General features: G+C 40.6%; 5 protein-coding genes across 8 annotated transcripts in view; 2 read left to right on the top strand and 3 right to left on the bottom strand.

Moving 5' to 3' along the window:
* Positions 1-6852, top strand: LOC105265089 (uncharacterized). The gene is made up of 5 exons (XM_011302388.1): positions 1-3208; positions 3865-4246; positions 4372-4493; positions 6030-6301; positions 6769-6852. Exons 1-4 carry the CDS (start codon positions 1509-1511, stop codon positions 6112-6114), a joined length of 2289 nt encoding a protein of 762 aa, XP_011300690.1. The 5' UTR covers positions 1-1508; the 3' UTR covers positions 6115-6301; positions 6769-6852.
* LOC105265088 (coiled-coil domain-containing protein 124) lies at positions 4741-6720 on the bottom strand. The gene is made up of 4 exons (XM_011302387.1): positions 6332-6720; positions 5611-5775; positions 5239-5507; positions 4741-5159 (listed from the first exon to the last, which is right to left on the bottom strand). The coding sequence occupies exons 2-4, from the start codon at positions 5767-5769 to the stop codon at positions 4964-4966; spliced, it is 624 nt and encodes a 207-aa protein (XP_011300689.1). The 5' UTR covers positions 5770-5775; positions 6332-6720; the 3' UTR covers positions 4741-4963.
* A 404-nt stretch (positions 6853-7256) lies between the features above and the next one.
* Vdup1 (arrestin family protein Vdup1) lies at positions 7257-10119 on the bottom strand. The gene is made up of 6 exons (XM_011302389.1): positions 9509-10119; positions 8920-9044; positions 8445-8662; positions 8215-8361; positions 7900-8121; positions 7257-7817 (listed from the first exon to the last, which is right to left on the bottom strand). Exons 1-6 carry the CDS (start codon positions 9619-9621, stop codon positions 7626-7628), a joined length of 1017 nt encoding a protein of 338 aa, XP_011300691.1. The 5' UTR covers positions 9622-10119; the 3' UTR covers positions 7257-7625.
* Positions 10042-11304, bottom strand: LOC105265091 (uncharacterized). The gene is made up of 2 exons (XM_011302390.1): positions 11122-11304; positions 10042-10564 (listed from the first exon to the last, which is right to left on the bottom strand). Exons 1-2 carry the CDS (start codon positions 11144-11146, stop codon positions 10068-10070), a joined length of 522 nt encoding a protein of 173 aa, XP_011300692.1. The 5' UTR covers positions 11147-11304; the 3' UTR covers positions 10042-10067.
* A 50-nt stretch (positions 11305-11354) lies between these two features.
* LOC105265087 (BUD13 homolog) overlaps positions 11355-12798 on the top strand; it is a 2949-nt gene continuing 1505 nt past the window's right edge. For 2 of the 4 annotated variants that reach the window (XM_011302386.1, XM_011302384.1), the window contains exons 1-2: positions 11355-11543; positions 11662-12737. In XM_011302386.1, the coding sequence (XP_011300688.1) occupies positions 11440-11543; positions 11662-12737 (1180 nt within the window). In that variant the 5' untranslated portion in view covers positions 11355-11439. Of the gene's footprint in view, positions 11544-11661; positions 12766-12798 lie in introns of all 4 variants that reach the window. The other 2 variants (XM_011302383.1, XM_011302382.1) reach the window with 2 other exon arrangements.

The raw sequence follows: 12798 nt of genomic DNA, 5'->3' as shown, positions 1-12798 counted from the left end.
CACCGCCTCCCAATGGGATCGAGTGAAGATGTTATTTACGAGATAAAAAAAAAACCAAGCAAAATGTGTTTCTAAGTACACGGAAGAGGATGTTCTCCCGGGCATAAGTCGTACCACCAGGGCGGTCCCCGAAGAGTCGCCAGGAAGTACCTTATGAACAAAAAAGGCAAAAAAAAAAGAAGAAATCCTGATAAAAGAGAAGAAGGAGGGGAGGCTGAAAATGTGGATGGCCGGTTGGATTCTCAGTTGAAAGAGTAACGGTGCCCCATGGGCACGAAGTGACTTCGGTGTGGCACGTTCGGCAGATCACGAAGAGGACTTAGACTGTTTTCTCCAGAAAGCCCTAGTGCGAGTCATGACGTTATAAATGGCCGCCGTGATCCGTACACCAATGTGTCAAAACTCTTACAATTTTTCACGTGTGTTACGTACAGCTAAAATGCTCATCGGTGTAACGTGGATCGAGTATTGGCAGTTGATCAGTGCGGCGTGGTCTGGTGGTTAAAAATTTAACAGTCAAGTCTTATATTTCCGGTGAGAAAGAGACACGATATATATGAAGAGTTGTGAGCGCTGGTGGTTGGTGAGCGGGATTGTACAGTCGCCAGTTTGAGTGTTGCGTTTGTTCGCCACTGGTCGGGTTGTTGTCTTCAACACATTTTAAATACCAACAAGTTAAGAAGCAAGATAAATTGACAATTGCTACGGAATATCGGTGAATACTGTCATCCTACCAATCGCCGATGACGTGATTGACTTATTGTTCGCAGTTGTCACGGTCTGTAATGATTCATCAGTGATTTTCAAATGTAAGAAATTGTTTGAGAACCTCTGAATAGGCAACAAGTGGTTTTAGAGGCTGATTGGTGAGGTGTTGTTTCCATAGCAGCATGATCTGTCCTCTGTCCGCCTCGATTTGTCAGTTTCCACAGAAAGCCAATAATATTTGTAATACTGCGCCAATCGTGCGTAACGTTCAGTAAATTCAATTGAGGATAATTGTGATAACGAGTGAATCACCGGGAGCATCAATCAGTCCGTATTTGTTGTCTCATTAAGTCGATGCTCCTACGTCGTTGACTCAAGTGCCCCTGAGATATTCGTCAATTGATCTAACCGGCGCATTCCGCCTAGCGTGAACACGAGGAGTCCAACCGTAGCGGTGCTACTTTCATTTTTTACTTTTTTTTTTCACCTGGCAGTGTCTCCCTCCAGAGCTGAAGGATTTTTTTCGGGGTATTATTCAACAGATCGGAGGATTGCCACAGCAATTCACTGGGAGAACTAGTTTTATCACGAGTGAATTACCTGGTGATACCTGGTGAAATCTGATGTAGGCAGGCCCCGGGGAGTTTTATTATCTCATGTACTCGTGTATTCAATGGGAAAACTGATACGCTCCAGTTAGGAGAGAAGAAAATGTTGGGAAGATGTGCCGAGTAAAAGAACACAGGTACCAGAATTTTTAACGAATGATTTAGCCCACTCTGCAGATTATCGATTCGAGGATGGAGACTGAGACTAATGAGGGGGGAGAACAGCTGAGCTCACCTTGCTGTTTCAAAGTATTCGAGTACCTGAGAAATCGAAATAGAATTGGACCAGGAAGAGTGGAGTTACCAGAGTGTGATTTTTTCATTGTTGAAACGCGACGTACACTTCGTGTATTACGTCCAACTCCAAAGACCAGTGGATTTTACGAATTACCCTGCGAGCGACCTGAATCCATTCATGAGAATTTCATTTCACGATGGACAAAGCGACCGCATTCATCGGGCAACTGTAGGTGCTCCTTCCGTCAATCATCGCGGTTCAGTACAAATGAGGAGTGCATGATTACAGCAGAGATCAATCGAATCAGAACGAGTCTCTGCGAGGCGGAAAAGAAAGGTTATAATATCGATGAGATTGAGAAGAGGATATCAATGAACTTGAGCAGTCTCAGTTCGCCGATAACAACAGAGCCGAGGAGTCAGGTGGATCTGAAACTGGCGGAAATAGCTAATGTTGGACCTGTAACGGGCAATCGTAACGCCGATGACCTGGCCATAAAAAATAAAATTGTCAAGGATCTGGAGAAGTACATCGATGTTCTCCTGGAGGAGGTTCTCAATGACTCCATGAAGTTTATCAATTGTGCGGATGACACCTTGAGAAAGAGTAGAAAAGTGCTGGAGGGAGATGAAGACACCAATTCGAAGAAACCGCTGGATATTAGCTTTGCTTTTCCCAGTGATTTGCCCCAGGAGTTATCAGTATATAGTAACGTGGAGACCCGTGGGTATGTCAATGAATCTTTCGTTGGAACCGTCAACGATCCTGACTGTCTTGATTTCGATCTGAGAAAACCTATTGACGAGGATCTTGCGAAACTAGATTGCGTAGATTCTGGGATTAACAGTGTTGAAACAGTGGAGTTTCAACCGGAACCGGAACTCAGCCTGGAACAATCGCTGATGGAAATCATTGACGCCAAGTTTGGGCCAGGGCCTCTGGGAAAAAGCCAGGAGAATGAGGATACCGATGGTGTCGGTGAAAATGAGGAGGAACGCCAGGAAAACAACTCGAAACTCCCAAACATCAATATTAGAATGGGGGGAGCACTTTCGTCGGTGGATGGGGAGAGCGATAAATCTGTGATCCTCGAAAGTCTAGATGATCCAATAATCGACATGAAATTTGACGACTGTAGGTTGGAACTCAAAGACTCGAGAGCTTCCACTCTTAAAGAGGATCCAGCGAAGAAACAGAATGCAGTTGCTGTTTTCTGTGAGAAGTTCACCTCGAAGATCAGCAATTCGTGCAAAAATCGCGATTCCAAGAGCCCATCGAGTGGTAAAAAATCGGAGCAAGAGCCCGTCGAAATGCGCGATCACAGGACTACGATGAAGAGACGCCTACAATCTCCACCGGTGCTTGAACATCCGGATAACAACTCCGTGATGTTTCGTCGACATCGAAAGCCCATTATAGTTTTCATTCATGGATTTGGATCATCCGCTGATGTGTTTGAACCCCAGCTTGCGTATTTTACACAAATGGGGTATCCGTGCATAGCACCTGAAATGCTGGGTCACGGCATGAGTTCAGCACCAACGCGCTCCGTGGATTATCATTTCGACAGACTCCTCAAGGACTTCGAGGCTGTCCTGCAGCACTACGCCTTCAAGCCAGGTTATAAGTGTGTCCTGGTCGCCCATAACTACGGGTAATAAAACGCTTATGAATTTCATTTTCATGGGCTAGTAATGCGCGACAATCGACGCCTCCTTTACCCATTGTTTGCTTCTTTAATGTCGTTATTAGTTTTTTCATTGGGGATTACAATATGAAGATTTTGCGGGGATTTATTGCGTGGCTTTTGCATACTGATAGCTCGCGTGGCTGAGTAATTGGGTCGAATTATTATCTATATATTGATATTAATATTCAATCGGGCTAAAATTCCAAATTCATCTTGTTCCTGATGAAAAGCTTAAAGATCACTAGAAATTGAAGAACTTTCAATTCCATGGGCTAGCTGTCATTAACAGCTACCCTTCCACAATGGTTATTTTTACTAGTATATCTACAGCGATGCGTAGCGAGCTGATACGTGCTGGGTCAAAGTACCGTAGCCCATATCAGGACGTAGAAAACGTAAACTACTCCAACCGTTATTACGAGACCTAAAAATGACTGTTAGCACATAATCCAACACTCAAAGCCTACGCTCTGATGACATCTCGCAGACAATAAGGGCGAATTAATTTCTTGTTTAAATTATCCTCAACACTGTTACAACACTGACGAGTGGGTAGTGAAAGCTACCGATTACATCAATTTTGTGCAATCTAATTTTTCTATTTTTCTTCAAATATTAAGGTGTAGTTTTGCAACGGCGTTGGCAGCTAAGTATGAGAAGGAAATTCATCAATTGGTTTTGATATCTGGTGGTGGGCCAACGCCACTGGCACCGCCCAGTAGAGAAGGGACTGGCCACTTGTGTCTAAGGGCAATGCTCTCACCATTACTTATGTGCGGTGCTCATCGTGATATTTTGTACTCACCGAGGGGTAGACAGCATCCATATTGTGGCAACGAAACTGAGGAGCAGTGGCCCTCGCACATGAGATATATTCTGAATGGTATGATTTGGCCGGAAGGTGATTATGTCTTCCATAGAAGGATATGTACACCTACGTTGCTTATACATGGTCTCAGGGACAATAAGGTGTCACTCGTGCAAGAATGCCAAATGGAGAGGGTATGTTCCATGTCAATTATTTGTTTACCATCTCGTACTCTTTAAATATCCCAAACTGCACTTCAGTTGCTACAGACAATTGGTCAATTTGATGGTAATTTAATCCCATTGTTTTTCGCTTTCAGACTGTCATGAAGGCTTTCCTCGAAGCACTACCAACTGCCGGACATCTCCCAATGATTGAAACACCCGAGCAAGTCAACCACATGATCCACTGCTTCATAGATTTGTGGACGAAAAGAAAGTGGTGATTATATAGAATTGAGATTAGATAGATGTCATTGACTTGGCTTTCTATTTGTGGAAAATTGAATGACGCTTGAATTGTGTGTTTATAGAAAGAAATATGAAAACAAGTGTGGGTTTTTTTAATCGGGCGCAATGTTTCGAATGTGATTAATGAGATTCGTATTATCAGTATAGAAGGGAAACCCTGGACGTATTAAAAAAAAATTTTCTTCCCGTTAAATTTAAAAATGAACATGAGAAGTTGATTATGAACTGCAGTCTGCAGATTGCTCTTGTTGAGTATTTTATTTTGTATATTTTGTGCATGTTGAATTATGTACCAAAGATGATTTATGAATGTTATTTGTTCCATGTATCCTATGACATCCATTTCAGTTATAAATTATTAGTTATTCCCTTATTGTTCATTGAATTATTTCAAAAGCCACATATGTCTGTTTTACGATTTATTGGAAGGTTCGTTTCATTTCAGTTATTCATGAGCCTCTGGTTGAGGGGATTTTCGGGTGATTTCATCCATTCCTTCTTCAGAATTTGCTTGAGCTGACTGAGTCTCAGGGTGGGATTCTGCTCTTTTATGAGTGGCATCATGCGCTCCTCGAAACTGAGGTAAGCAGCTTTCACCCGTTTCTCAGGGTGACGATCCACCTCTGGATCTTTGACGCTGGAATTAAATTGTTTACGAGAATTTTTGGGTGAAATGATTGAAGGTAAACCATGGGGAAATTGTTTAGAAATTGTACCTTAAGATCGAAAGGGCCTCGTCAATTCCGTGGGCCGTTTCTCCTTCTAGGACAATTCTGTTGAGATTCTCCTCTATCGGTTTTTCCTCCTCCTTCTTTTTCATTGCAACCTGATTACGTTTCTCGGTGGCTGACATTATCTCTGCTCTTGTTATTTTTGAGGCGGGCTGTTTGCCACCAATTTTGATTGTCGCCAATTCTTGCTCGAGGAGGGCCTTGGCCTCTGCTTTCTTCTCTAATTGTTGCAGTCGTTTTTTTTCTAACTCCTCCTGCAGAGGTTTATCGATTAATCGGAGGAATCGTAAGGTCAATGAAAGTTGAAGAATAGAATTACGGGGTTTTAAATGTTGGTAATCAATTTGTATGATTTACCTGTTTTTGTTTCTTTTTTTGAATTTGCTTGTCATCATCCTCCCAAGCTTTATCCTCGGCTTCCTGAGCTTTTCGAGAATGCTCTGCCTCTTTCGCAGCTGCTTTGCGAGCTCTAGCCGCTACGGCTTTACTATTCTCACCTACAAATTTCTTCGGCATTTTTATCTGTAATTAATTTGAATGGGCATTATTTTTCTCGTTTACATTGTGCCTCTGTTTTTTTTTGTAAATACAGAAGACGTAATTCTTGTGTTTTTTTTTGCATCCTGAAAAATATAAAAAATCATTGGTTGCTTGTTTGAATAATTATTTCTACCGGGTAGATTTTCTTTCGTATACCAGAATAATTTCCTCGATATGCCTGTCTGAAAATCTAATGCATTAAAAATTTGGCTGAATTGATAAATATTTAAATTTAGTGCGGAGAAGCTTCATTCCATTGGCAGCCCTGAAGTCATAGTGCATCGATCTTACCGACAGATTATTATTCTACTGAGGTTATGACGCTGAGTGGATAATTATACTTGTCCGAAAAATGATAGTAATATCAAATAAACAGTGAAAATTCATGAATGTGGTGTTGAGTTCATCAATAAACGGTGTCATCACTGGGGGTAGAATAAGTCTGAGGGAAATGTCGAAAAAGTCATTGAGGAAAGGAACGAAGGGACTCCCAGCTGACAATGACACGGTGAGTAATTATTTCTCAAAATGTACTTACCAATCAAATTCTCCGCTAGCCAGAAATATCGGCTATTTAGCTCTGATCATCTGTTCTTGAAAAAGAGTGACATGTTCTGGAATACATGCACTTGTCTTAGATACAGTCCGCACTTTCTTCGCTACTCGATATTTTTCGAATGTTACTAGAACATCACTAGAACCCCGCGGAATTAAATCACTAGTTCATATCAGTGGAAACATTCGCATTTGCGCATCTCCATGTCATAAATAATTAGATGGAATTTCTCTCATAGAATGCATAGATGTTGATAAAAATTCTGGAGAATTCATTAGAAAAATTTTATATTAATACTAGGGGTCAGTTTTTCATTAAGTTAACCATGGATCAATTCGCCATTTCCAAACAATCAAACGCGAATATTGAGATAAAAGTTTCAAGGATGTATGATGCGCTATTAGACAAATTCGTTACAGATCTCACCGTCTGGACCGGTTACCACTGATAAAGATGGCAATGTGGTTATCAAAATTCATGCAAAACCTGGAGCTAAGCACAACAGCATAAAAGGTGTCACATTATGTCAATTTAGATATGAAATAAAATATTTCAGAGTTAATTAAAAGGCTTTTCTCCCTCAATTTTAAATAATTTAACAGATATCTCGGAAGAAGGTGTGGGAGTTGCAATATCAGCCCCTCCCGTCGAGGGTGAAGCAAACACAGAGCTAGTAAAATATCTATCGACAGTCCTGGGCTTGAGAAAGTCAGATGTCACTTTAGACCGAGTAAGTTCCTAATGTTCGAAACTGATGCAGCAGTTGTTAAAAAAATGATTATCAATGTAGGGATCGAGAAGTCGCCAAAAAAAGGTCATTGTAACCGGTTCGACAGCCACAGCAGTCTTGGACAAGCTGAAACAGGAAATTAGATCCAATACCTAAACGATTTTTAGTAATAAGAAACATTTTTTATTCGATAATTAGCTGTATAAGTCAATAAATCTCAATAATTTCTATATTACTGTACAAAACATAGTGTCATTAATGCCTTTGTTGTCAACATCAATTAAAACATTTACATTTCAGTAGTAAACAGGTCAAGAGTAACAATTGGTGAGTACCCATTCGAATCTTCGACAAATATCGAATCTAAAAGAGATGGCGAAGTTTTTTAGAAGAATCTCACTATTTCTCTGATGAATTGAATTGTTAAATCAACTTGTTACTTTCTACCTCCTGGTTACTGATGTCACCATCAGGCAGCGGAGAATGAATAAATAACGGTTCTTCATTTACACAGTATATAAAAGTGAGACTGTACAATGAAAAATTCTACTCTTGAACCTCGAACGCTTTGTCATCGAGCCAGGGTCTGAATATTGGTAATGTCGAGGGATAATGTGCACCCCTCTTGGAGGGTGCGGCCCCTGCAGGTGCGCCCTCCTGCCTTAAAGGATACGTCGCCAAAACAATTGGTATCTGCAGTTTAATCTCTTTATCCAAGCTCTTGGGACTTATGACGAACTGCAAATAGAATTTCTCATTACGTCACGCGGCGGGTAGAGCATTAGATTCTCATAGAATGATTGAACATTTTTATACGCACGTAAACATGATAGAGGACATTGATCAAATGACATCCTCGTAAATTGGTAGGGGGCAGAGGAGGGACATACATCTGCTCATTCAACCACTCTTCTCCTTCTCCAGGGCGTATTTTCCCTCGTGATACACTTGCCAGCTCTCTGGTTTCACTTGCCAGAACTTTTCCTCGGCACATGTACTGAATAGTTTCTGTCAGCGATGCTTTCGTCGATTTCATCGTTACCTGAGCAAAGTGGCAATCAAAAGAAATGTCAATAATAAAATTGCAGATTGTCGTTTAACTACAAAATTTCCATAAATCCATTAAAATGCTAACTTTACTGCGATTGCTCACTGTCGCTGAAATACCAATAGTCTCCCCAGGGACATATCCACCTCGATCAAGGCTGACTCTGCAGAAGACGGGGCCTCCGGAGACACAAGATACACCCACTCGTTGTTCCACCTCCAGCCTCGCCGGTTGCTGCATCAAAAATCATCGTATAAAAATTATAACTCATACAATCCTCCGATGTGGCAACAGTCATAATCGAGAAGAAAGCATACAGCTAGAATAGGCGGTTCTAGATTCAGATCGATGGGATTCATGACGATGAAGACCTGTTGATTTTTGTGGGTCAGCCCTCCGGGTTCGCGGAGTGCAGCCTTGCAATAATACTGCACCCACCCATGTTTACCAAGAAATGTTGATGGTAGACCAAGTGGTAAGCCCAGTTTGAAGGGAAAGCTGTGGATGCCTGGGGACAGGAGTGACGGTCCCTCGCCTGGAAACATTACCAGATAAAAATTTATTGTCGAATTTATAACCAAGGCCCTAAAAGACACCATGGGTCAAGTAAATATTAGAATTTTCCCGGAAAAATTAATATTCGAGAGTGCAATTTCAACTCCCGGAGAGTAATTTTTTTTAGGATAAAATGATTTTTCAAATTTTTTCTCTGTGAATCGTTAGCGCAAAAGAAATATGCGGCAAAATAATGCCTTATGATCCCCATTATTTCAATATTCGCATGATGTGTACCTGGCTCTCCCAGCAATCGCATACGAAAGTCTATGTAATTTTCCTTGTCGTAGACTCGTTCAGCCCGTTGACTCCTCAGCCGTACCACCCCCTCGCCGATAACATGGAAGTGCAGGCCCGATACGCTGGAAAAAAAATTCCAAAAATTACTCCAACAACACTCCAACCGCCATCGCTATTTAACAATTTCGAAATCAGGTCGCAACTTTCAAAGGAAAATTCACCTGTCTTGATGCCCCTGATGAGACACTTAATTGCTGAATTATGATAATTTTATTAGCACTGAGTGCACCATGTGAAAATGAGACTCCATTAATTATCAAGCCCCATTAATTTTTCCAACGCAGCATTTCATTATTTGAAATTTATATTCGCCTGTTTTTTTCCAATCATGGGGAGACAGGTGTGTGTACATTTGACTTGAAAAAATGCAATTATTCGTGGCACGTGCGTTGACACTCTCACTTCAGTGTCGAATAATTCATTCAGCTGCGTCTCTCAGAGAGCTTTCCATAGTATCAAAAATCAAAAGCTAACAAACACTTGAATTCCCCATAATATATTATACATAAAATGGAATTAAACTTACTAAGCTTCATCGTCGAGCTCAATGAGGACTCTCCCCGAGAGGAAATGCCCAGGGAAGTACAGCAGATTCGTATTATCAAACAGAATAAGAAATTTACTCAACTTTCTCGTCATTTTGAATCACAACTTCGTTTACGTTTGAAACAACTTGAAACCCGTCACGACACTTACGTCACGATTACTTCACTAAGAATATTGAATGCCAGAACGGATACTTATCTCCAGCATTATTGCACCGAGAAATACCAGTAAATTCTTTATAAAATACCGATTATTTATGAGTAATTACCGGCTCACAATGGTAAACCATAATTAGGTTGATCAGTGGGTCTGGGAGCACCGATTGCTCAATAGAAATGTCAATCAAATAATCCCACTCGTTATAGTATCAGTTCCACGTACGCTCCTCACAGCACGATCATACACATATTCCATTCCCCTAGAACCGCTGGATAATCCCGGATGTGCGTGCCCATCTATCCGCGGGATGTAAAAATCCTGGCAATTTTTATTTCACCACCGGAGATGATGAGAGAACATGGCCAGTACCAGTACATTTATCAAATGCTCGGTAAAACGTACTTCGTGCGTGTGAAACGTTGAGAAGTACTGGAGGCCTTGGTGTGTCTCGTCCTGCCCATTCTTGGTGGCAGCTTCACTTTCGCTCCCCTACCACCTTGACTCCACGTTCTCCAATCGCATCGCTTTTTACCTATTACATGAGGTAGGGGAAATTTAACTCTCGTGGTACCATGCGTTTCAACGGAATTCCTTAGCGCTACGATTCCACTGCATTCCTCGTTTCTCTTCATATGCATTTTTCGGCACTTGCGTCTGAAGGCATCAGTGACTTCAGGAGTTCGCTTGGGAGTGATGAGTTCTGGGCTCAGTCTGGAATTTAGGTAATTTTTCCCGTGGAATTTAGCTAGCAATCTCACCTGAGCTAGTTTCAACATTCCTTTTATGGTGGCGGTAATTACATCAGAATGAAGATGTGTGGTAGTAAATTCAATGCAGATTTTTTTTCCTCTGTGGTGCAATGGAATGATCATTGACTCTGGAAGGGGCAATCTGGGGTCATACTGATGATTATGTATGGAGGCAATTTGAATGGATATTATGTGCAAGTCCAATAGTTCGAGAGTTTAAATATTTGAAATTCAATTTTTCTATCAACTAATGATTGAAGTATCAAATATCACATATCATTGACCCGTAGATGATAATAACAAAAACAAAAATGTTTTTTTGCATTTTCTTGCGTCCTACGAGCCTGGTGTAGGCCTTTCTATAGGACCAGTTTAAGGTTTTCATAAAATAAATATAAAATCATGAAAGTATGTGTCATTTATTGAAAATGGTTGAAAAAACGGTTCACTGTCATTCTACTTTCTATTATTTTTATTATTATTTTTATTATTTTATTATTATTTTATTTTTATTATTATTATTTTTTATTATTTATATCTATTATATTATTTATTATTTATATATTATTTTTATTTTTATTATTTTATTATTATTTTATTTTCTAAACCATATGAATATTTTACCGCAAGTGTTGGTGTCTTATATTCCTCCCAGATATAATTACACATCAAGATTGAATCTCACCTGTTCTCCTTTCCATTTCAAGCATTTCGATTGAGTTGTATGGTCAATCCAGTATAAAATTCCCCACAATTACTAATTATGGTCAATCAAGGCTCAGTGGTTAGTTATGAGAAGTTAATAATTACTAGCTGCAATTCATTAGTAATGTATAAGAGTCATCATCAATATAGTTAACGATTTCCAGGTGAAACTATTGAACTCGATTATTTAAAATGACAAATCTGTTTTATCGACAGAACTCTCTGGTTGACATCTCGCTCATCTGACTGTTGTGTCTGCTGCGTCTGCTCCAAACGTTTTCAATTCGTAAACAGTAAAATGACAAAGGTTGTTGACCAGAAAGCGTACCTAAAAAAATATCTCCGTTCCTCAAACGACGAGAAGAAGAAGAAAAAAAAGAAAATTAAAGCAGTCTCCACCAAGTGAGTAAATTATTGATTGCTACCAATTACCAGATTTTTTTAGGTTATATTTATAGTTTCGTCAACATTTAGCTGCGATTCAAATCAGTTGAATAATCAGAGATTAATATTTTTGTAGTGTTAAAATAATCGACGATGACATAGATCTGAATCACCTACGTCCGGTCGACGAGGGAGAATTCGAAATATTAAATGCAACAGAGGATGCCCCTCAGATTGTGGGAATCGTCGACGAACGTGGTCCAGTGGATTTTGCGGATAAAAGGAGGTGGAAAATAATAGCTGACGATGGAGATGGAAATGTAGCTGTCAGCTGCAGTCAATCACGTTCTCGAGACGTTGATAACGAATCGATATCCAATGACGATTTTCCAAAATCTATTCAAAAATCTTCCAAAATTGATAGCCGGGAGAGTAGAAATGGTAATTCTAATCAAACTCCACCCAGAAAATCCAGAGAACATTCTGACGATGATTTCTCCCCACCCAGGAAGGCCCACTCGAAAAAGAAATCTAGAAAACGTAAAAAGAGTTCGAGCAGTGAATCGAGCTCATCGAGTTCTAGCTCATCCTCAGATTCTCCCGGATCGGAGTTCAATAGAAAACGAAAATCGAAGTCGAAAAGATGTACTAAGAATCGTGGAAAAAAATCTGCTGATGAAGATTCTGACCTTAGTCTTCCCAGGACACAGAAACAAAGAGATTCTAATGACTTGAGCCCTCCAAGGTCACGAAAACAGAAGGATTCTGGTGCTGTAGGGCCCAAGAAGTATCGAGATCAATCCGACAGTGATATGAGCCCCCCGCGAAGGCCTCAGGAGAGTTCTAGAGACTCCCGAAGAAAAACGTCGGATTTTGATTTAGATCCCCCGAGAAGACCCCAGAGTCATTCAAGCAAAAGAAATAGTGACTTTGATCGGAGTCCTTCGAGATCCAGAAGGCGAGACTCCAATGAGGACCTCAGTCCCCCTAGGAAGCCCTCGAGGATCCCAAGAGAGTTTAAATCTCATAAAAACGAAGACTCAGCCATGAGTTCACCAAGAAAATCTAGGAGAGAGGAGTCAAAATCGGACAGGAGAAATCGAAGATCAGATTCAGACCTGAGTCCTCCAAGAAAATCACATAATCCTGACGGAAAATTATCAAGGAGGCGGGGAGGGTCTGATTCTGATCTGAGTCCTCCAAGAAAATCACATAATACTGACGGAAAATTATCAAGGAGGCGGGGAGGATCTGATTCTGATCTGAGTCCTCC

Source organism: Fopius arisanus, unplaced genomic scaffold (genome assembly GCF_000806365.1).
Source record: "Fopius arisanus strain USDA-PBARC FA_bdor unplaced genomic scaffold, ASM80636v1 scaffold00027, whole genome shotgun sequence".
Classification (NCBI taxonomy): Eukaryota; Metazoa; Arthropoda; class Insecta; order Hymenoptera; family Braconidae; genus Fopius; species Fopius arisanus.
The sequence above is the reverse complement of the archived record's forward strand: the minus strand, read 5'-3'. Positions and strand labels throughout refer to the sequence as shown.